The sequence below is a fragment of the Pinus tabuliformis genome, chromosome 2_1 (genome assembly GCF_031772625.1).
Source record: "Pinus tabuliformis cultivar Carrire ecotype Pingquan chromosome 2_1, CPIR1, whole genome shotgun sequence".
In the NCBI taxonomy this organism is placed as follows: Eukaryota; Viridiplantae; Streptophyta; class Pinopsida; order Pinales; family Pinaceae; genus Pinus; species Pinus tabuliformis.
The window spans coordinates 82,346,631-82,372,347 of record NC_142299.1 but is presented as its reverse complement, the minus strand read 5'-3'; the positions used below and the strand labels follow the sequence as shown (position 1 = coordinate 82,372,347).

Here is a 25,717-nt window from a genome sequence, read left to right as displayed (position 1 = left end):
AAGAATTGAAATATGAGTATTTAATTTAGAAATAAATTGGAGAAAACCATATCTTATTCAAAAGTAAATTTGAGAAGACACATTGGGAATTGATTAATAATTCAATAATAATAAATAATAATAAATCATATTAGTAAAATAAACTTATAGATTCACAAGTGTAGGTATTACTTAATAATTGAACCTAGAGGCACATTCTACAACTCAGTATGACCCTGATGTGTAAGTATGTCACGTCTTCAAAAAATAATAAAAATATTTTTTACTAATGTCGACCAAAACATTAACTTGAACCTTAAATTATATATAACTTTTTAATCTTATTAATGGACTAAGATTAATTATTAAAATATAACTATATATTATTATATATAATTTGAATGGATAATAAATTATGTCATGCATTTAATAGTTCTTTTATCATATATGTGAATTTCAATGGATCATAAATTTACCTTTAACAAAAAAATTTACCACATTAAAATTGTAAATTAGGTAAAATATTAAACATCTTTACTTATATTTACTAAAGCTAATAACATCTCTTAAATCAAAGGAAAAAGGTTAATTCAACACAAAGAATCGAAAATCCTGCTCCAAAATCTTTTAATATTTTTTTTGATTAAATATTTGTAAAATGAATCTTTGGAGGGAAAAACCATATCTATGGATATATTAAAGTCTTTAAAGAAATAAATATTTCCACATCAAAGTCCTAATATTTGAAAATATTAATTTGATGTAGTTTTATTATAATTTTTGTTATCATGCCATAAAAAACATTATTAAATCTAATATTAATATTATTAAATTTACTAACTTTGGATTAATACAATATTAAATTTAATATGATATTAACTTTGTTATATTATAATATATATTAATATATCATGATATATATTAACTCTAGATGTATTTATGTAGGGAAGAACAAAGACATAAAGTGATAGAGGTGGAGAGATAGAGGGAGTGACAAGGGACATATGGAGATAAAATGAAGGTGAAAGACATAGAGAGAGAAGAGTGGAGAGAGAGGGGGGGGTGACAAGGGAAAGATGTAGAGAGAGTGTGTATGTTTTGGGTTGAGATAGAGAGACAAAGAAGGAGATATGGAAGGAAGGGGGAAGAGAAGGAGAGAGAAGGAGAGAGGGAGGGAGATAGTGACAAGGTTGGAGGGTGAAGAGAGAGAGAGGGAAGGGAGAGGTAGAGTGAGGTGAGAGAGAAAGGGAGAGAGATGAAGGAAGAGAGAGAACATGAGAAAGAGAAGAAGACAGGGAGGGAGAGAGAGATGGAGTTGGAGGGAAAGAGAGAGGGATGTAAGAAGAAATACCTAGAGAGAGAAATGTGGAGTGCGAGAGAGAGGGAGTGATAAGGGAGATAGAGAGAGAGGGAGAGAGGAGAGTAGGAGGGAAGAGAGAGAGAGATGAGGGGGAGAGAGAGTGAAGGGGAAGAGGGAGGGAGAGGAAGAGGGAGGGAGAGATATAGATATGGAGAAAGCATGTGTATGTTTTGGGGGTGACATAGAGAGACAAAGGAGAGATAAAGGAGATAGAGATATATATGGGAGGTGAATAGAGGGAAAAAGAGAGAGATAGAGAGAGGGAGGGAGAGATAGATAGATATGGAGAGAGTGTGTGTGTATGTTTGGAGGGGTGATATAGAGAGAAAAAGAAGGGGAGACGGAGAGATATATAGATATATATGGAGGGGGGAGAGAGGGAATAATATTTATTGTACTATATGTATTGATTTCAGTGTAGATGACAATTTATAATCCTATTTGATTGTTTGCACTAGATGCATTGATTCAAGTTTAGATGTTGATTTCTAATTATATTTGATTGCCTGCACTAGATGCATTGATTTCAGTTTAGATGTTGATTTCTAATCCTATTTGATTGCTTTCTCTAGATGCATTTATTTCAGTGTAGATGGTGATTTCTAATCTACTTGATTGCTTGTGCTAGATGCATTTATTTTAGTGTAGATGTTGATTTCTAATTATATTTGATTTCTTGCACTAGATGTATTGATTTCAGTGTAGATGTTGGTTTCTGACCTTATTTGATTACTTGCATTATATGTATTGATTTCAATGTAGATGTTTTCTAATCCTATTTGATTTCTTGCATTAGATGGATTATATGTTGTTAATCTTGAGACTATAAATTATTAAAAATATTTTTCAAGATTAGATGGACAGGGGGAGAGGAAAGAAGATTCCTTGCACTAGATGCATTGATTTCAGTGTAAATGTTGATTTCTAATCCTATCCGATTTCTTGCACTATATGCATTGATTTCAATGTAGATGTTGGTTTCTAGTTATATTTGATTGCTTTCACTAGATGCATTGATTTTAGTGTAGACGTGGATTTCTAATCCTATTTCATTGCTTGAACCAGATGCATGGATTTAAGTGCAGATGTGGATTTCTAATCCTCTTTGACTACTTGCACTAGATGCATGGATTTCAATGTAGATGTGGATTTCTAATTCTATTTGATTTCGTGCACTAGATGCATTGATTTCAGTGTAGATGTTGATTTCTAATCTCATTTGATTGCTTTCATTAGATGCATTGATTTTAGTGTAGATTTTGTTTTCTAATACTATTTGATTGTTTGCATTATATGCATTAGATGTTGTTAAGATTGAGGCTCTAGATTATTAAAAAAAATATTTTTCAAGATATATTTAGTAATACGTAGAGGGACACTATTAAGAAATAATTAGTTGTCAAAAGTTGCGATACCTAGAATTAAAATGAAAAAGACATGCTTAATAAATCCTCCTGCAAAGTGCAAATTAATCCTTGACAAGATCGTCTGCCTTCTTCATCACTAACTAATTATTAATAGGCAATTATGCATATTCAAAATATATTCAAAATTACTAATAGAGTAATTGCATACAACAATGTATTCAAAATATTTATAGGAGGAAAATGTATATTTATAAACATCAAAACAAATAAAAATATTCTTGAAGGAGTTGTGATAATTGTTTGGAGAAATAGATAATGTAAATTTTCTATAAATTTGGCCACCCATTAAAAAAACTTCAAAAATACATTATTTCTTGACTTTGCAAAATAAACTATACATAATAAAATACATTATTTCAGGGAAGCGCTTGAGATTGAAAAGAGACCAAGCAATCTCAATAGAGATGATGGTTGGAAAGTTAGTAGGTGTTGGGTATCAAAGCAGCATAACACTATGCGAGAAAATGGATCTATTATCATAAACAATCTAGGATCAGATGTAAATTGACCATACAAATGCATAAAACATAAATCACACAAGAGTATAGAGGAAAACTTGAATAGCTTTATTGATAATCAAGAAAGAGCCAAGAGAGTTACAACCAATCGTTCTGACCCAGCATCATCCTCTCAGCTTAGATCACCCAACACTATGATGTTGCGTCAAGAAACCAACAACAATTCCTTACAAGATGCAAAATTCCAGCCTTCAGATCTCTGGGATGAGGGATCCATATATAGATGTCTGCAAGGGAGATGAGTCAGCTTGTGATTTGATTAGTGTCTTCCCTCTGATAGTTCTTGCTTCCACTTGGAGATTGATGATCTCTTACTCATCCCTGGTTGAATTCAGAGAGGCAAGTGTCACAGGAGAAGTGTCTGGAATATTCCATGCTTCTCCACCTCGCGGATTGACACTGCCATTTGTCCCTTCTCGCCCATCGCACCCCATAGAAGGGCTTTTTGAAATGCAATGCACCTACTGTGTGTATTTAGGTGAGATGCAACGCACTTTTCCTATGGAGCAGGTGAAATGGTCCAGTTTTGACCAGTTCTGAGCAGTTTTTCATGGAGAACTTCTGGGAGAAGCTGTAATCAGTGGAGCTTGTTCTTTTAGGGGTTGGAACAACAATTTTAGGGACTTAAGAGCCCTTAGTTTATGGACATTTATGCTTGGGGTTGCAGTGCCCAAAAATGTCTATAACAGTTGCCTCCTAAAGCATGAGGTCGTTAATCTTTTTTGATGTTGGGTGAAATGCTTTATCATGAGGATCCGAAGTTCTTTCAAGCTGGAAGGAGACCTGTAATAAGATACAATACAATACATTATCTTCATAATATTTTCATGATCTAGCTGAGGCGGGCATTCCCATGCTCAACTTTATAAATTCATTTTCATGTACATAGGACAGACAATCGTCTGAGTGTAGATTGATGATTCTGGTAGAGCCATCATTCCTTAGATTGGATGATTATCTGTGCAGCAATGATGTACATTTGATGTCTTTATTTTCCTGAATATATATCACAGCCCGGATGGATGAAACTAGATTCGGGGTCTTCAATCTCGTTCGATCTTCACTTAAAGTACAAGTCGATCCATGTGAGAGATGTTCTGGAGTCGAACATGGAAAGACATCGCCTGATTACCAGCCAATGATGTAATCTGTTAACAGGCGCGAGAGGAATCACCGATAATGATAATGATCCTCAAGGTACTGCAGTACAATTCACGTGGTGTGAATAAGGTACTTGGCGTCGAACACCACGCAAAATCTTTCAGTCGAAGGTCATTGATGTAAACCTATCGCCGTAAGTGAGAAACTTGCCATTGAGGCATGCAAGCTTCAAAGTACTGAAATGGGTGTTCCTAGATCAACTTCTTGGATAATGAGTTGATGTCGACAAGAAGCGATCCGTCATAGGAGGGCCTTAATGAATCCCACATCAATGACACAAAATGGAGCAAATGATTTTAATGGAGGTGAAAACGATATGGTGATATAAGGTTCAGGGTGGTGGTCATGAAAGAATGGAGCGTAAATGTATTGCAGCGGGTGAGACACAGGTGAATTCTCTGAGTGACTTCTCTTGAACATATCGACGACACTGACATGATGGATTGGTAGCATTAACCCCAAATGTGGATGGTGTGATGTGACCATGGCGATGTGACCGGTGAATGAAACAACCCAACCCGACTTGGATGCGGAGTGAAAGTGTCATGTTCAAGAGCGACTTGCTACCAACAAAGTTTCTTCAAGTTTTCTTCCCAATTTTTCCCCAGTCATTGCTGACCAGTACCTCTTTATTTTTGTCAAGCTTGAGGAGGATAACATATGCTTGTTCTATACTTTGCCCTTCGGGCAAATCCATCGCTATGTTTTAACGAGCCTAGCGATAGTGAAACTTGTTCTTGTCTGTTATGGACAAGTTTGTTGCTATTAGGTTTTAACAAGTTTAACGACAAAGATAACTTGGTCCTTTTCAATTTTAGAGAGTCTGAAAAGGGAAGTAAAGGAAACTCCAAAAATCCTTTTTCGTCATCTAATCCCTTAGGTCCGAAAAAGTATAAAAGAATACAGGAGGGATGGATTTTCGGTACTTTTAATGAGCCGAACAAAACAAGCGCTCGATCTTTTCATGTAATAATCCCTCAGGTCCAAAAAGATTAAAATTTAAAGGAGGGATAGCACTTCTGGTCACTTTAACGAGTTGGAGAGGCCAATGGCTCGGCAAACTTTTCATATTTTACGAGTCAGTTGAAAAGAGCTTAAAGGAGACTCGTCTTTGAGGAACGAGTGATAAATTCGGGTAGCAGCTGATTCCAGGTAAGGTTTCGAATTTCCCAATCACGACAGTGTTACAAGGATGGCTAACAAGATCACTCTTCGCAGCTGTTCCTCAAAAGGGGTAAACAATCAAGTGGAGGTGAATGATCGGCCAATACAAAGTGGAGGTGATGATGAGAACACGACCAAGGCTTCAAAGGCTAAAGTACTACATTCACGATGGTTATTTACCGGAAATTGGTTCATTTTTTTTAATGAGCTTAAACGCTGGGGGGAACATTTGCTCATTGCTTTTGTTTATTTTTTAACTAGCATGAAGTCCGCGTTAAAACTGCTCGATTAATCCAGTCGTATAATAAGAATGTCTCATATATAAAAAACGACACTATTTCAAAGCTTTGCCCCACATCCTTTCTTTATGCAAGTTAGGAAATGACCAATCCTACGAGTTTAAAGGGTTAGAGGACCTACAAATTTAAAAAATAAATGGTTGCTCTTCGCTTGCATGCCAAAAGGTTTGCATGCCCCCAGGTATAAAATAGAGTTTCAAGGTTACCCCGCAATTTCGTGGACAAAACATTTGTTTTGCCAAAAAGGCTTACCTCTTTCAGGTTACCAAAGATTGTTCTATTTGTACCACAAACAAAACACTTCTTCGGCGATGTCTATCGAAATAGACAAAGGCGAGTGGTGCAGACGCCACCACTCACATAACTTTGTCGAGGGAATCTTATTCCAATCTAACCCCCTTTTCCAATTACGGACGGGAGTGTCAGACTAGTGATATATCCTTCACGGAAACCTATGCTATACTTGAAGTTTTCCTGCCGAAGTAGACTAGGGTGCATGCCCCTTGGGATTCAGTCATGTCCCCCGAATCACTCGTGCTCATCAGGTGGACGGAATGGGAATTGATGAGACATTCCTTGCGTGAAAAAACCATTCAGGGATGGTATATGACTATTTGCTATGCGTGAACTGGGGAATGAAAGCTGGTCTACGAGCTTGACCACTCTTCCTTCGTGCAGAAAACACATTACTCTAAAGAGTGATGAGACAATGGCTCCCATGCAATAAATATAGTCTCGTCCAAGGAGTAGATTATAATCCAGGGGTCCTTGGACTACCATTACTTTCATGTGAACGGTTTTCCCTTTCAATGTAATGGGCACATTGGGAAGGATCCCTAATGGTCGACTGGTTCCTTTGTCAAAGCCTGTTAGATTTCTCATCTCAGGAAAAAGCGATGGTGAACCAAGCGCTTTCCAAGCAGTCGAGGAAAGGATACTCACAGAAGCCCCTTCATCTATGATGGTACCGACCATAACCCTATATATTTGAGCAATGATTCGGAATGGTACACTAGCCGGTAAACGGGGTCTGCCTAGTAGATTCCAGTCAAAGGAAACAACCAGGTTGCTTGGAGGTGGGACCGAATAGACGGTCGGGTACGACCCTGACGAACTTCCTTCCTGCGGTAAAGGAATGGGTAAATTGCCCCCATGTTCATCGGAGTCCGTGCTTACGAAAAGAATTTGGACGGTGTCATCCTTGTTCTCTTCGGTGACTGTATCATCTGAAGATGGAACCTTTGAAGGCAAGACCGGGTCAACTGTCGCCTCGACCTTTTGAATTTCGTCTCATATGGATTCAGATGGTTTTTCTTCAGTGATAGATACTTCGGCCAACCACCTGGGCGTGTCAGCTGGATTTTCAACTAGTGACGGACTCGGCAAGAGTTTCTTATATCCAGGAGGAAGACGTAACGGTGAAACCGGACGATCATCCAAAACTCTTTTAGCCTCATCTAAGAAGGGAAAACGGTGTATGGCGTGATTTCCTTCACACAGTTTACAAGGAAATTTGCTTTTTCCTTTTTGTGTAGGGGCTTCACTTTCACTAGTCAACGGTGTATTTTCAACATGATCATCAGAGGTTGACGACACCGGGTTGTGCAAACGAGGAGACAAGTCCCTTAAGATCTGAGGGATGCAAGGACAATCTCTATGAAAGTGGTCTCCCTTGCAAATGACACATGGCGATTTAGGCCTGGTTGGTGCAGTGTGTGGATTTTCGCTAGACGATGCTTGGTTACCCCTTTTCGCCTTTGGCTCCTTATTTTTCTTCTTCTTTTCCTTCTTCTTAGGTACTTGATTTTTGGCTTTACCAGCCCCATCAAGCAAAGAGGAAGGAGGAGAGGAAGAATTGGACGAAGTAGAGGGTTGGGGGTTAACTCTAGAATTGTCTAGTTGCTGACTCGATTGTTCAAGAATCGCGGCGTTCTGAACGACGGAGGTTGAGAAAAGCCATATGGGCAAACCGATTGTCAATCCTGGAAGCGACAATGTGGCCATATGGGGTGCACCAACATCTCCCCAAAAGGAGAAGGGACTAGGATTTCCTCCAAGGGGAACTCCTTGGTTGGTGGACTCCATTTTCCTCAACCTAAGGCCAACGTAGGAAAGGTGATGATTATTCCGTTTAAAATAAATTTTAGATGCTTTGACACAACTTGTTTTTTCAATTTTAAAGAGTCGAGAAAAAACAAAAGATGACCCTAGTCGCCTTCGATTTTTAATGAGCCTGAAGTGACAAGTGCTCAGATGGACCTTTTCCGTTAAGGAGTCTAAAAAGGAACGAAAGGGATTGCTCTGGAAATCTAGGCAGAGGGATTACCAAACCAATCGCAAAACTGTAGAATACTTTTTATGGTACGGTAGTCAATCTTCCCGAATGCTGTGTTCAGTGCATTGCGATCGATAGGGCGGCAGACGTGGCTTCCTATGGATAAAGGATTAAGCCTATTGTGGTCTCCCAAAATATACTCGACGGTACGTGGGAGCACAAGTCCGTACTGGCACTTATCGTCTCAAAGTGGAGGAATCACCCAACCAATAGTGAAAACAACAGTTACCAGGCTTTACGACGCCAGAATACATCTCTAGCCTAGACTTCTAGATGTTGTGCGTTAGGTTCCAAAGCGTTGTTAGATTCATTAAATTTATTTTATAGATGATCTTGCTTAAGAAATTTTCCTTTCAGGTTCACCACGTGATATAGATGTACAATTCCTAAAATGCAATCTAAGATGATAAACAGTCGTTTTATCTTCTTTGCAATGAAAATCCTAGCTACTAAGGAAAGAGAAATGGCGTTCTTTCAGCAAAGAGCATATAGCACACACTATAGCACTGTCCTAAATAAAACCAATCAAACAGTCTAAATGCAAATGCACATGCATGTATTTGTTTTCAGCCTTCTTAATATGTGAATGATAAAAAGAAAGCTAATGCGCAAATCTGAATTAATTTTCAAAGCGACAATTACTAACAAGTTTCTTTTCAAAATCAAAATGAAGATAGTGACAACACTTTGCGATTTGGAAATGAAAACTTGCTTTCGACACTAGAAAAACTACTAATTCAGATCAAATACAATAGTAACAGGGTAATCGACTATCAAGAACAATCAGATTCTCTTTTATGACTGAAAATGACACTTGCGACACTTTCAAATCAAGAAATGACAGTACAATTACGTTACTTCTTTGTAAAGGAGAACTGAAAATGACTCAAAAAATACATAAAAACATTTATAGTTCTTTGCACAATGGAGGCGGAATAACAACAAGGAAAGGGGTTTCAAACAGAGGTGTACTAACTACAGGCAACAAAACTCTTGAATAGATCTGAAAAGAGTGAACACAGAAACCAAAATTTAGGAACAATGCCTAGTCTGATCAGCGCACCTGTAACACAGTGAAACTAAAATGAAACGCACCTACTACACTCGAGAAGTACGCTGAATTTGAGATTCACAAAACAGACAGTGCGCTGGACCAGGGACGAGACTTTGATTGGGTTCCGGGTCACAGTTTGCAGTTCAGTTCAGGGATTTTGGTTGAGCAAGTGATAATCAGTAAATCAATCACAGGGGTAGATCTAAGGAGGTTACTAGATCCACCACGAGGGCAATTAGAAATTTTGTAAATCAATTGTTTAATTCATAAACAAAACCCGGAGATTGACTGAAGCAGCATTGATCTACTTTGCACTTGCATAGCAAATGCAGTTCGAAGGCTAGCTGGCTTGACTTCAGGCTCCGTCTGTAAGTTTATAAAGTAAACAAATGTAGATAAACAATCAATTTATTCCCCAGCGGAGTCGCCATTTTGTTACAGGGAAAATTGTCTATGCAGAACTGCTAATCCCACTAAGGCTGGTAGCTACCTTAGAAACAAACAAAGTAAAACTACTTTCGTTTTCCTTTATGAAAGATAGATGAGAGAAGAATAAAGGAGACCAACCTCTGTCTTTTGCTCGATTCCTCTCTCTTCTGATAGTCCTTTGCTACTTGCTTTCTTATATACCCAGCTTCACAGAGTACTTGTAGAATCAAAGCAGCATAACACTATGCGAGAACATGGATCTATTATCATAAACAATCTAGGATCAGATGTAAATTGACCATACAAATGCATAAAACATAAATCACACAAGAGTATAAAGGAAAACTTGAATAGCTTTATTGATAATCAAGAAAGAGCCAAGAGAGTTACAACCAATCGTTCTGACCTAGCATCATCCTCTCAGCAAGTGAGCCCTTCTTCACCTCATGAAAAACTTAGATCACCCAACACTATGATGTTGCGTCAAGAAACCAACAACAATTCCTTACAATATGCAAAATTCCAGCCTCCGGATCTCTGGGATGAGGGATCCATATATAGATGTCTGCAAGGGAGATGAGTCAGCTTGTGATTTGATTAGTGTCTTCCCTCTAATAGTTCTTGCTTCCACTTGGAGATTGATGATCTCTTACTCATCCCTGGTCGAATTCAGAGAGGCAAGTGTCACAGGAGAAGTTTCTGGAAGATTCCATGCTTCTCCACCTCGCGGATTAACACTGCCATTTGTCCCTTATCGCCCATTGCACCCCATATAAGGGCTTTTTGAAATGAAACGCACCTACTATGTGTATTTAGGTGAGATGCAACGCACTTTGCCTATGGAGCAGGTGAAATGGTCAAGTTTTGACCAGTTTTGAGCAGTTTTACATGGAGAACTTCTGGGAGAAGCTGTAATCAGTTGACCTTGTTCTTTTAGGGGTTGGAACAACACTTTTAGGGACTTAGGAGCCCTTAGTTTATGGACATTTATGCTTGGATTTGCAGTGCCCAAAAATGTCTATAACACACGGGTGCAACAATGGATGCAAAATTTGATGTAGCAAAATTTGATACAAAAGTAGATGCAATATGAGACACAAAACCTGATGCAAATATTGACACAAAAGTGGATACAAAAAGGGATGAAAAAATAGATATAAAGGTCAATGAAAACCTATATGTATATAAGGATGCAATCGTGGATGAAAATTTAGAAGCAAAAATGGGTGCAAAGGGAGGTTCCAAACTAGGTGCAAATGATGGCATAAGAAGATTGGATGCAATAGTGGACATACTAACAGATGAAAAAGAGGATGTAAATATGGATGCAAAGCAAGATGTAAAAGTGGATACAAAAAAAATAGATGCAAAAATAGATGCAAAACTAGACACAAAACTTGATGCAGAACTGGCACAAAGGGGATGGAAAAAATGATGCAAAAATGGATGCAAAAAATGATTTAAAAAATGATGCAAAAGAGGATGCAAGAGATGATACAAAAGTTGATGCAAGTGTAGGCACAAAAAGTGGATGCAATAGAGGATGCAAAAGTTGGTGAAGCAAAATGAGGTGCGAAACTTGATGCAAAACATGGTGCAAAGGATGGCACAAAACTTGACAGAAAACTTGGCGTAAAACCTGGTGTAAAATCTGGTGCAAAACCTATTGCAATACTTGGTGCTAAACTTGGTGTAAGACGTGGTGCAAAGTTTGCATCAAGTTTTGCACCATATTTGATAATGGACACAAATAGCACCAAAAATGGGCTCTAGACGCAAAAAAGGGAAGAAGAAAGGGACGCTAATCACAGGGTTTTGTTGTAGTGGTAAGTTTTGATTTTGAACCTCATATTATTTACTAGGAGAAGTAAAATTTTGGAGTCCAAAAGTTCCTAGCGGGGAGGTATGATCCGGTGATCAAATTTTAGCTCAAAAATTGAAGTGCAATTTTTTTTCGAAATTGACATCAAGTCTAAATGTTTGTTGTTATGGATCCAACAAAAATGATTTCACCTCAATCCAATATTGTATGCTCAAGTTATCGCGTCCTAATCGTTTGTCCCAATAGCTAAAAAATTAGCAAGTTTGCTTACTGGTCAACTTACTGGGCTACCGTACAGCTGACATCATCAATTGACTTGGCATATATGGACTAATGAGATAATGCCAAGTGGCAACCTCGTATTGGTAAAATTTTATTAGGTTGATTTGTGTGTGGTGGACTAATTAGGGTGTATCATGTGGCACAACCAGAGGCTGCCACATGGCACCCCACGGTTGGCCAAAATTTTGGTATGGGTCAAATAGGATGGGTAGGATGCGAACCTGCGACCTTACATCTAGTAGCCTAGCACCTTGCCACTATGCCACAAGGGTGATTCTTAACCCCATAAGGGCCTCAAACCTATTTAAGATTTGTGAAGTGCATATATGGGAGGAGGGGCTAGGCAGTCAACCCTGACCGCTAGTCGTCTGCTATCCATATGACCATGGCACAAAAGGGTTGGGGATCAGGGACTAGCCCCAGTCCCTAGTCACCAACCAACCACACGATCATAGGTGCACCGAAGTAGATCTTAACGGAAAAGGGCTTAAGATTAACTCTAACCCTTGTCACGGTGACCTGCATATGACCTCGTCGGTATATTGGAGTGAACTCAGCATAGAAGGGGTTTGGGATATCCCTAATCTCTAGTCGTATGGGTGCCATAGAACCTTGGCAGAGTGCTCATTATTGGGGAGTTTGAATGGGGGCTAGCCCTAGGCCATATGGCCACCAACTTAATCGCAACGCCATGGAAGATGGGGCTCAGCGGTAAAGGCAGGTTGTTGGCTCAGTCCTTGGCCCTGTGGGCACTAATAAGACCACAACCCCGAAGTTTAAGGGGCTAGACCAGCAGGGGCGAGCGGTTAGCCCCGTCCCCGAGCCGCATGGTCCATGTGGCCATATTTTCCGCACTTAAGGGTTATTGGGAAATTTAATTATCTAACAAATTGCACCTTCTATAGGTGAAATGGTCACCTCCACAACAGAAAAAATGGAGAAATTATAGCACTATTATATTGTTTATCCATTTTGTAGGACGGATAACAGAGAAGGAGTTTTCAGAGCTTGTTGGAGCCATAACTTGGTGATTTTGGAGCTCAAGAAGAGTCTAGATAGGGATTTTTGGACATTATGGATCCAATGGTGACCTCTATTTGTTGATTGGAGCACATCTAAAGAGAATTTTTTCAGGTTCAAGTCCATGGATGTATGGATCAATCAATGTTTTGGAGTCGTTTTTGAAGGTGTTTGACCATGGGAAAGGCCTTGTTGGGGTTTTCTTACCTTCAAATGTTTACTGTAGCAGTTGTTACTTGCATGGTTCAACTCATTTATTATTTTCTCACTATGTCTTGTTGAGGAAATCTTTATTTTGTATTTCAAGGTGGAATTGAAGTGCTTGTATGCTCATTTTCAGATGGAGTACAAGGTATTTGTAGGGGACACTTTTTATTGTTGATGGTTTAATGACTGATTGTAGGTTGTCATGTTGTTTATAGTGAGATTTCTTTGCAGTAGAGCATTTCCTTGAAGGGGAAAATAACCACCTGTTTTATTAGAAAACTTTATGTAATTTTTTCACTGAATATATGGAGTGGTCTAGTTATGTTGGCAGGCCCAAAGATGTAGCCCAGGAGGGGTGAACTCCGTCACCAAATTCTTTATTATTTCTCTTCATGAATGCCTATATTAGTTAGATGATGAGATGTTGCTTATGTTTTAAGTTTACGTGAAAACTTACTCATAGTCCTTGAAGAGACCTTTGAAAACCTGTTTTGTCATAAGACTCATTTTTCCTTGCAAAACATCAAGAAGAATGATCAATTTTTAGGAAGGAGAAGTTCTCGTCCAATTTCAGATCATATGTGATTTGATGCCTTTACATTCTATTGGTGGACATCTCTACTACATCACCTTCATTGATGACTTCTCAAGAAAGACATGCATATATTATTTGAAGCACAAGGATGAAGCCTTTGAAATGTTCAATGAGTTCAAAGCTTTGGTAGAAAATCAAACAGGGAAGAAAATCAAGATATTTAGGTCTGACAATGGTGGAGAGTACATTTCGAATGAGTTCATCAATTATTGCAAGAAGGAAGATAACAAGAAAGATACAATTGTTCCTTATACTCCTGAACAAAATGGAGTAGTTGAAAGAAAGAACAGGTCTATTGTAGAAGTTGCTCATGCCATGCTCCACGATCAAAATTTGCTAAAGTTCCTTTGGGGAGAAGCAACAAATGTTTCTGTATAGGTTAAAAATAGGGTTCCTCATCAAGCATTGGACAACAAGACCCCTGAAGAAGTGTTCACAAGTGTCAAGCCTGATGTTGGCCATCTCTGTATCTTTAGATGCCATATATATTTCCATGTGCCAAAGGACAAAAGAAACAAGCTGGAAGCCATGGGAAGAAAAGGTACATTTGTTGGATATTGTGAAAATTCTAAAGATTTTAGAATATATATTCTTGGTCAAAGGTGTTGAAGAATCTAGGGCAGTTAGCATTAGATAGATTCTTCTATACTTGATAACAATTTGTGAAATGATTTTACTATTTATCTTATCTTAATCTTCTTCTTATTCTGAGTGTGTGTGTTTAATTCATCAAACTGCTACCAAAACAAAGAGACAAGAACACAAGAAGTAGGCATTCTTCCAAGTCCAAAATCTCTCTCTCTTGGAGAGAAAAACCCGTACATAATTCTTCTTATAGAGATTCTAATTGACGAACACCAAGACCATTATACTTGACCCTCTATGCCACTCCAAGACCAAGACACCAATCCTCTTCCTTTGTTACTACTGAGATCATCTTCATCACTGCTATTTCACTAAGGTCATCATTATTGCATTACAGTAGTACCATTGTTGCACCTTCAACTAGATGATTGCTGCACCTTCACTGAGATCATCACCATGTCAACTAGGTCCATTGACCTTGTCTTCGTCAAGATCATGAGTGTATTTACATGATTACTTCTATGAGAGTATAGTTGTACTTAGAATGTATGCCAAGATAGAGAACATTACTATAGGATCATCGAGTTCTTATCATTACAATGAGACTGTGACTGTGAGTATGTCAAGAGTGTATCATCCTCTTCATAACAGATATGTAGAGACTGTGTGTTCTACTATGGGATCATCGTGATCCTTAACCATGCCAAGACATTAATACTGAGATCCTTCTCATCACATATATGTAAATACTGTTGATATCCACTAAGACTGTGATAGTATTCTTCCCACACCGAGATCTTCCTACACTGAGACTGTTTCAGAGACATCCAAAAATGTGTCCTTCTATAATGCGGATTGCAGACCCCTATACTTGTCTGAGATTTCGGAGATCCGAGTTGCAGAGAGATGTTTGAAATTTCTTGACTTTAATTTGAACTTACACGCCTATTTATAGTGGTTTGACCCACATATTAAGCCAACATGCCAGTGTGAACATATGTGTCTCTATTTGCAATCCGACATGACTTTTATTTAGTTCATTTGCTAGTTAACTTCATCCTGAGGATTGTGCTTGTCTTGGAGGGTTTTTCTAGACATTCAGTTTCACCCATACACATTACACATAGTCTCATGAAGAGCTCTTCAATTTTCTTTTGACTCTTTGACTTTCCTAGACCTATGGAATGAGCAAGAAACTCATTCATATAATTTATAAAAATAATAATTCTTTTTCTTGACAAGTACAAAGATCAAAATTACATTGAAAAATACCGAACCTAGTTACCCATTTCTTCAACAAAAGGAAGGTTGAAATTAGTAGGGATGTAACACTCAATGAAGATGTTTCCCTTAGGAAAGTAAGGGACCTTCCTCCAACTCCTCCTCTTGAGAAGAAGAATGATGATATGGATATTCTAGATGGTCCTTCCGTGCCTGAATCCGAGACAAATATTTTTGATGATCCCATGGAGCCCATGGACCCTTAGATCCTCCATGTGATCTTCCTTCCAGGAAAAGGCCACTTTGGCTCCATGATATATTAAAGGATGATGAAAGATGAGTTCCCATTCAAATATCATTTAGAGAAAGGAAGAAGCCATGCAGATACCCGGGATATGTTGCAGCCATGAGTATTATGATTCAAGTAGAACCTACCACCTTTGAAGAAGCCATGAAGGAACAAGTTTGGAAGGATGCTATGGCCAAAGAATATGAATAAATTATGAAGAATGATGTATGGAATGTTGTGATGAGATCGGATAGGAAATCCGTTGTGACTTCAAAGTGGTTATTCAAGATTAAACATGGAGTTGATGGTAGCATTGAGAAATATAAATCAAGGTTCGTAGCCTGAGGTTTCTCCTAGAAAGAGGTAGAATATTATGATGATATATTTTCACCTGTGGCTTGACATACAACCATTTGTTTGATAGTTTCTCTTGTTGCTAGTCAAGGATGGAGCCTTCATCAAATGGATGTGAAGACAACATTCCTCCATGGCATGCTATAGGAAGAAGTGTACATTGATAAGCCACAAGGATTTGAAGTAGAGGATCGAAAGACACATGTTTTCAAGTTGAAGAAGGCATTGTATGGTTTGAAGCAAGCCCCCAAAGCATGGTACGCCCACATAGACAATTATTTGGTGAAGCTGGGATTCACAAGAAGCAATGTTGCTCCCAACCTATACTTCAAAGTAGTCTAAAGTATGTTGTTGATTTTGGTTTTATATGTTGACGATCTATTCTTGATAGGTAGTGAGCCCCTAATGATAGAGTGTAAGAGGGAGCTAGCTTTTGAATTCGAGATGAAGGAATTTGGACTCACGCACTACTTTCTAGGCCTTGAGGTGTGGCAAAGGCCTAGTGAGATTTTCCTTTCAAAAGGAAAATATGTCATGAAGCTGTTGGAGAGATTTGGAATGACAAAATGCAAGTCCTTTCCCACACCGATGGAAATGAATTTCAAGAAATTATGTGGAGAAGCTGCAGGACGCAATTTGGCAAATCCATTCAAGTATAGACAATTGATTAGGGCTTTGCTGTTCTTAGTGAACATCCATCCAGATATATGCTATGTAGTAAACAAATTGTGTCAATTCATGACTAAGCCTCTCCATGCACGTTGGATCACTGTCAAACACATTTTGAGATATTTGCATGGGATGATCACCCTTGGTTTGAGATATTCTGCCGAAGATGTTCGACTTCATGGATATACCAATGTTGACTAGGAAGGAAACATTGTCGACATGAAGAGTACATTTGGATGTTTTTTTAGTCTTAGATCTTCCATGGTATCTAGGATGAGCAGGAAGAAAAAGTTTGTAGCATTGAGTACCCACCGAGGCAGAGTAAAATGCTGCTAGCACAGCTAGCTGCAAAGCTGTTTGGTTGAGGAAGCTCTTTGGAGAGCTATAGGTGTATGTCCTAGACACTACAATGATATATTGTGACAACAAGAGTGGGATATTTCTCACAAATAATCATGTATTTCATGACAACTCCAAGCACATAGAGATTCAATATCATTACATTCAAGACATGGTGCATAGAGGAGCCATTAGACGCCATCACATATCGACAAATGAGTAGATTGCAGATATTCTCACCAATGATTTTCTGAAAGGGAAGTTCTTGGTCTTCCTAGAGCAGCTTGGACTAATGGATATGACCCCTTCTGATAAGGGGCATCACTGATCAACAACACTAAGCTAACTCTTCCCCACTGTCTGAGCTCCTAGTGTGAGGAATTGAGATAGAGGGCTCCTAGGGTTGAGGGATCTTTGGACAAAAGGTTCGTATATGTTGTTCCCCTATCTATTACATAGGGCTAGAGTTGTTTCTCCCCTATCTTGGTCTTTGCATAATATACCCCAGTTGGCATCATACCCACAAACTAGGCTTGTTGGGATTACTGCTCCATATTTCGCCAACAGGTTGAGAGTGTACTTGGGGGTGTACAAACCAAGTTTATTATGATGCAGGTGTTCTACTACATGACTCTTGAGGGTCATTGTTGGGAATATCAGTTGGCAATAGGATGGGTTGAGATGTGCTCCCCTATATCACCTAGATATGGGGTTGAAGGTGTTTTTCTCCCACATGAGATTCAGGATTGAGATATGTTCCTCGATGTAGTTTCAGGTTGAGATGTGCTCCTTGATATTGTTCTCAGATTGCGATATGCTCTCTAACGTTATAGAGCGTGGTAGCTAATGCTCCCAGATTCTTCTTCTTCAGATTTGAGAATGTTTCAGCAGATAGAGTTGAGCAGAGAAGGGACATGATATGACGGCGTGATACACATGACATGATGCAGTTGGAATTTGTCCCTAGCTAAGAGGGAGTGTTAATTTTTCAACTCAATGATAAATTGCAACCATGGGACTAGATTCCTCTTTTTCAAGAGGACCATTTTTTACTATTGAAGCACTCAATTTGGACCAGGGAATGTGTTCTTATGAAGAAAAGCCCACATATGCACATTTGGATAGGTTGGCCCTAACAGGAAATTGGTCACCCTTGGAAGCCTATAAATACAAGTGACCTCAAGCTCATTTGGACATCCCCAAGCATCATCTTCTTTTCTTCTTCATTGATTTGTTCGCACAGGTCTGAGGTTGGGTTGAGGAAAGAGGTTCACATAGGTCCAAAAATACAGGGTCTGAAGCTCGCACATGTTCTAGGATTTTCGGTCACCACTGTAGGCTTGTCAAAGGAAATTTTCAGCTATAATTGCAGGCCAACAGGCTCAAGGGTGCAATTGGAAGGTCCTAGCCACATGCACACCTCTTCCTCCATGCGGTTGGGATTTAGGGCTAAATTTGACCACAAACTAGAAAAGTTGTGTTTGATATATATTGATGCTAGAAACATAATTTTTAATGTTATTGGGTTATTTTGTTAGATGATTTTGTATAGGGCTCATTGTACTCTTTGTTGAACATTTTATGACATTCTAATAGAAGAATAATTTTCAAAGGGTTTTCCCCCTTGTGGGGTTTTCCCCTAGTCTTTGACCAAACCCGATGTCTCTTGTTGATGTGTTGATTGTCTCCTTTGTCATTGCATTTGTTGTTCTATGTTCAATTACTCTTAATGATTGGAAAGATTAATTTTTATTGAAAAGATTGCTAATTGAAGAATTGAATTGGGCTAAAAGCAATGTGAAAATTAACACTTTGACTGTTGACCCTCCTTTGAATTTTATCTTTTCAAAATTAATTTTTCATCAATGGTTATATTTCTTCATATTCTATACCACAATTTTAGTCCCAAAAATCTCTAACAATATGAACAACTATGAAAATCCACATTAGCTTAGTGAGCAAAGTTATTAAAAATAAAGTAATGATTGATAAAAGATATTTAAATTGAAAATAAGGAACAAAAATATTACTCAAAAAATAACATAAAAGTAAAAAATTAAAATAATGATTTGAGTGAATATTTGTGGATTAGAAATTTAAAAAATAATAAAAATAAAAAACTATAATTAACATGAAAAGAAAAAACAATGTATTAAATAAACATAGTCTAAAAATGAAGTAAATTGGCCTAAAAAACAATGGATTTTTAGGCGAGATTTTGGTAAAATGAGGCAATTTTTTTTGGAAATCCCAAGTACAAATTTCAAACTTCAAGATTTTGGGTGCTTTAGGAATTTTTGATGATGCTGAATCCATTTCCACCTTCAAAAACAAAATTCAAACACTCCTACCATCATATTTTTTAGGACAAAAAATCCCCAGATTTTAGTCTCCCAACTAATTTAGTTTCACTAAACAACTTCACGTCATTTATTATTTGTTAATATAAAATATTAAAAAAATATTTTTTTAATTATTATTTATTAATATGAAATATTGAAAAAATTAACTTTTAATTTTAATTTTGTGAATTAAAATATTTTTATTATTTAATTGATTTTGAAAAAAAATTAGATTTCAAGCTTTCGTTATCCATCAGGTTCTTGAGTGGTTTTCCAGATCACATAATCCATTTCTTAATACTCCACGTTTTGGAACACTACATTTTATAATGATAAAATAATAATAATTTATTAATATAAAACTTAAAACTTAAAAATATAAAATGTTATACGAAAATATGTGATAGAGAATTTACAACTCAAACCTTTACTCATCATTAAAATTTACATAACGTCATCTATAAAAAAAAAAGTCCACGTGTTCCATAATTAATGGATGAGCATGTCCAATAGGCAGAATCCAGTGTTTTAATGGACTTTCCTTGACTTATTACAGGTATTTCAATGCCCAAGCAGACAAGGGTGATCTGGATGATTTTAGTAAAAAGATAGATGGCATGTACAAGCACATTCATGCCCAGATGGATATTTGTATTTATGATGCCATTGACCGCAAGAAAGCCCCTCTCTCCAGAGGATATCCGGATTATGCAGGTGAATATATGATTGAAATAATTTGTTTATTTTAAATTCGTTCTTCCCACAAACATGGATCTGATAATTAATGCCGTTGAAACAGTTGGAATAGAGGAGTCGGTAAAAGAAATTACCGATCTTTTGGAATCGGCGAGTGACAAAAATGCCATTGCAATTATGGTGCATGGATTCGGCGGAATGGGTAAGAGCACCGTTGCAGATGCCGTCTTTTCGTCCTTTGGGATTCAAGGATGTAAATATTCTAAAGTTGAACTCTTCAAACATATCGATTCAAAGCCAGATATAGTAGAGTTGCAGAAATCGATCTTAGAAGATTTGATGGAACAAGGAGAGACGGTTCCAAAAATTACAGGTTGGCATGATGGACAGCGAGAAGTGGGCAGGATGTTAGAGAAAGTGCCCGCGTTTATCTACATAGATAATGTTTTGGGGCGAGAGGAGCTTGAGCAGCTTTTGCCCACGGATATGAAAAAGGCCAAGAAGGTGAGGCTGCTTCTCACCGCACGTGATATAGATGTGGGCAGAGCGTTAACAGTGAAACCAATACGCTATGCTATGAAAGGCCTTAATGATACAGAGGCTATTCATCTTTTGGGGAGACGAATCTATGGTGATGAGACAGACAAAGAAAGGGGGGACCAACTAGATTCTACCCAATTGAATCAGATTGTACGGTCATATGGTGGAATTCCAAAACTTTTGGAAGTGGTAGGAGGATTCATACATGCAGAGGAGGATAAACAAGAAGCTTATAGAAAATTGATGAAAAAGAAAGAAAAATGGGACACTGAAATTGGGAAAATAGAGTCCTACCTCTTTGCATACGACTATCTCCCTGAGATATCCAGAGATCCATTTCTGGACATTTGCTCCTTTTTTAAAGGATGGGACTGGAACACAGTGGCAGATATTGTGGGAGAGATGGAATTGAAAATGCTGGAAAGTAGATCACTTGTCAGCAGAGGCACAGATGGGGTTGTTGTTGTACACGATGTCATTTTGTCAATCGGTCTGAAAAAGACAGAACGAGTGAGATTCACATTCACCAGTGGAAAGCAAGTTGAGGAGCTGCTAAATAAGAAGGTATCAAATCATGAAATTAATTTTGTTCCATAATATGTCTCTATCATTATGATAACTACTCAATTCTGTTTAATAATATCATGCAGAAAATTCCAGAGATCAAAGGTATATGGCTGAGTGAAAATAATAAAGATCTAGTAGATATATCAGCCTCAAAATTGGAGTTGTTGTGCAGTTCGATAAGAGTTCTTGCATTGGGGAACTTGATAAAAGTAGAGGACAAATGTAGTCAAACATTTGAAAACTTGGTTTTTCTACAAGCTGCAGTTCCCCATCTTCCCTTTGATGTGTCCCAGTCAGAGGGATTGAAATATTTGAAGTATGAACCAAGGGATTTGAATTTCCTCGAGGCAAGTCTCTTTTAAATATTTAGTCCAATATCTCTTTCCTCAATTTTCTTCCAAAAATGAATTCGTGTGTGAGATAGTTTTATTATTTTTAATGGTTCAATTTGATTATGGTTGTCACAAATAATTTGCAGATTCCCTCGAGTGTTAGCTACATGGAGTTTGATGGAAGGTCACATTCTCATGCCTTCGAAGAAATCTCTTCCGGCGATCTTCAGCATCTCAAGGATTTGCGGATACTTAGATTGACCCACTTTGAAGCGTTGAAAAAATTGCCTGAAGACCTGGGTGTTCTAGTAGATGGTTTGCAAGAACTGACACTTTCATATTGCAGATCTATACAGGAGTTACCAGCCTCAATTTCAAAGCTCCAATCTTTAAGAGTAATCAGAATGGAGTACTGTTCGAGTATAATGCAATTGCCTGAAGATTTTGGATCATTGATTTCTCTGCAAAAACTCAATTTGCAGGGTTGCAGGAATCTAAAAGTGCTTCCTAGTAATTTTGAGAAACTCACAGCATTGAAATTATTGGATCTATCCTATTGCGAGAGGCTACTAGGTCTCCCTCATGGCTTAGGAAACTTAACATCACTTGCTGAATTATATTTGAAGGGATGCAAGCAATTAAGAAGTATTCCAGAAAGCATTGGAGACCTGAAGTCGTTGGCCTCCTCACTGGATATGTCAGGCTGTTCAAGCTTAAAAGAACTACCTAATGGGTTCTGCAACCTCTCCTTTATCAGGGTTCTTTCATTGAAGCAGTGTAGCAATTTAAAGAAGCTTCCAGACAGATTTGGAGAATTAGTAAATTTAATGGACCTGGATTTAAGGTGGTGCAAAAACCTTGAAGATTTGTGTAATGACTTCCACTGCCTCGACTCCTTGCAAATTTTACAATTGGAAGGGTGCCACAGTTTGAAAGCACTCCCTGATTATTTTCAGTGTCTTGCCTCATTGCAACAATTATATCTACATGACTGCCCCTTGTTGGAAGGGAAAGAGATGGACAAGGTGGTGAAGATAGAAACACTACAGTGGGTAAGCATCAGGCAAAGCGAAATGTTGGTGAAGAGATGGGGAGAAATTGAAAGAGAAGGCAATCCATTAGGGTCTTTTACAGTTATCACAGGACAGGTTAACATAACATCCACCCATCCATATTTATATACCAATCGTGTTATTGCATGTATTTTATGTGAACTTTTAAAATGAATATAGATTGTGTATCGTTTTTACTTTGTACTGATTTCAGATTTCTGTTCAGGAATTGTCGGAGGACCGGAAGGCGACTCTAGAAAAGGAGTTCTTAACAGAATTGGACAGCCTTCTCAGTAATGGAGAAGGAGAGCCATTCCATCTGTCTCACCATCTTTCTGCAGACTCCCTCTTTCTTGTCATCTTTGATTACCATGACGATTTTGATTATGATTTCCCGTGGCCTTTATTTGAAGAAACGATACATGAAATACAAACAAAATTTGAAATAATTTATATGGGCGACAATTTTAATGAGTTGCCTTTGAAAGTCAAGGGTAAAATTGTGGGCCATGGGGAGCGGGACGATCGCAATCTTGATGTGAGAGGGAAAGTGGTCTCTTTGTTAGATGCTGCAGATCAACAGCGACGAGTAGATCCAGATGATCCGAACCGTTATTATGAGATGAGAACGCAGGTAGCGGGAGACGAGAAGGGTGCTAAAGATTATCGTCCTTGCTGGAAAGCTTTGACAGGTGGAGTGGAGGAATTTTGGTTGGGTAAGTGTAGAAGTTACGAGAGGTTGAAGGAACTTGAAGCAAGAAGTGGAGAGAGTAATATAGAGTTGTTAAGAGAATTGTTTCCAACTGAAAAGGGGGAAAGCGCTCGCATCTTTGGAAAGAATTATGGATCACAGAAGGTATTAAGTTCTGACTTTTGTTATATTTCTTTTTTAAAACAGAATTTACAAATTTCGCGTCACATTATTGACTCTCTCTACTTTATTTTGTTGACATTGATAATTGTAGGGCGCTTCAAATGAAAGCTCCAAACCTTGTAGGTGCGGAGTGGAAGAATTGAAAGGAAAAAGGATTTTGTTAGACATCAGGCCTCTTCACATGTGTTATGATATTCGTTTGGGGTCTTTGATGGAACTGTATAACACAAAGAAAGAGGCATTGAATTTAGAAGTTATATCAATTCCACTTGTGCACCCAAATACAAATATAAAATTGGGGATGTTTGAGCAGTTTTCAGGAGATGCTCCGTGGTTGGTCCTTCAAAATCCAGGGATGTTAAGCAGAGCAGTGAAGTATTTCCTCATTAAAGGGTGTCTACCGGACCAAGTATATGATTTATGGGGCGATGAGCGTGCCATAATGTACACGAGTATAATCACGGTAATAGAACCAAATGGGAAAGTGTTTACAGCTGATAAACCTGTACTGCCTTTGCTAGATAGGTGGGGCCCAAAGGCTTATCCCTTTACGGTGGACAAAATTAAAGAATTAGAGGAGGAAGAATCGTCTCGAATGGAGACTACGTCCGCTTTAGAGCTTCTTTTCTACAATCAAGAAAGCGTATGGCATAAGGTGAGTAGTCCATCATTGTTTGTTTAAATTTTAATAGATTAAAGGTTGTTTTGTTATTTCTATTTTTTTTTCGGGGAGATGATAAATTAACGATTACTATTTAATTTATATTTGTTTTTTTAACACTGTTATTAAAAATAATAAGTTAAAAAAATTTAAACAGATGATTTATTATTGTTTTAAGATTATTACTTTTTTTTCCTTATTTTGAAAGGTAAAAGAGGTTTTGCTTCAACAAAAAATGATATGTTTATTTGGTGGAGAAGACTCTCAAAAAGGAATATCTATGAAGGAGTTTACATTTTTCTTGAGGAATGTGTTAATAGAATTTATTGATGACATTCATATAATTTACATCAATGGATTTGATTTCAACGAGAAAAAAAGTTCAAAGCTCACAGATACCACTTATGTTCCTTATTGTCCACTACCAAATCCTGAAATGCCAAAAGTTGAGATGGAGGAGATGCCTTTGTTAAATTTGTCAGAACACGAGGCTATAAGATTTTGGACACACTTTCTTTCTTTAAAAGAAACGGTGTCTAAAAGAGATGACAATGCCAAATTGAAAAGAATCCTTAACTCTGTTAATCATCACATTCCATGGATGATATTAATAGATAAAGATGGGGAAATAATTATAGAAAATGGGCAGTATATGATTTCCCTATATTCAGATAGTATGGAAGAGAAAGCCAAGAGATTGATGCAAGTCTTGATCAAGGGCTCCAAGGAGGACAGAGAACAAGCATTGTTAGAGTTTGATGATGATGATGCTGCTGATGATGGTGATGATGATGATGATGATGCTGATGCTGCTGATGGTGATGATGGTGATGATGGTGGTGATGATGGTGATGATGGTGATGATGATGATGATGATGATGATGATGATGATGAGAAACAAATTATTTATTTTCAGTATTGTGAACAAAGATGATGTATTTAATGCTATGTATTATAAATGAGCTACATTTTATTTATTATTTTCAATATGTTTTCTCATTTTTTCACTATAATAATGGTCTTTGTCATTATTAATTTTTATTGTTGATTCAAAGTTGCGTTGTGTTGAATTGTAGTGAGTTCAAAAGTATAAGAGAATCATAATCAAACACATTATTTCTTTGAAATAGGACATAAGTCCAGTCAAACAAAACCAAATGCCCGTTAATCCCAAACTAATCGGTTTTCTTAATATATTGTTATTAAAAATAATAATTAAAAAAATTTAAATAGATGATTTATTATTGTTTTAAGATTCATTTTTTTCCTTATGCTGAAAGGTAAAAGAGGCATTGCTTCAACAAAAAATGATATGCTTATTTGGTGGATATGGCTCTATAAAAGGTTGAATATCTATAAAGGAGTTTACATTTTTATTAAGGAACATATTAATAGAGTTTATTGATAACATTCATATAATTTATATCACTGGATTTGGCTTCAAAGAGATAAAAAGATCAAAGCTTACAGATACCACTTATGTTCACTATTGTCCACTGCAAAATATTGATATTGAAAAAGTTGAGATAGAGGAGATGCCTTTG

General features: G+C 37.5%; 1 protein-coding gene across 1 annotated transcript in view; it reads left to right on the top strand.

Annotated features, from left to right (window-relative positions):
• LOC149198877 (uncharacterized) overlaps nt 1-25,131 on the top strand; it is a 61,813-nt gene extending 36,682 nt beyond the window's left edge. Inside the window, exons 4-10 of the mRNA XM_089402197.1 lie at nt 20,008-20,165; nt 20,251-21,251; nt 21,338-21,601; nt 21,733-22,734; nt 22,865-23,494; nt 23,604-24,167; nt 24,382-25,131. Coding sequence (XP_089258323.1) covers nt 20,008-20,165; nt 20,251-21,251; nt 21,338-21,601; nt 21,733-22,734; nt 22,865-23,494; nt 23,604-24,167; nt 24,382-25,107 — 4,345 coding nt within the window. The 3' untranslated portion in view covers nt 25,108-25,131. The remainder of the gene's footprint in view (nt 1-20,007; nt 20,166-20,250; nt 21,252-21,337; nt 21,602-21,732; nt 22,735-22,864; nt 23,495-23,603; nt 24,168-24,381) is intronic.
• The last annotated feature ends 586 nt before the right edge of the window (nt 25,132-25,717 follow it).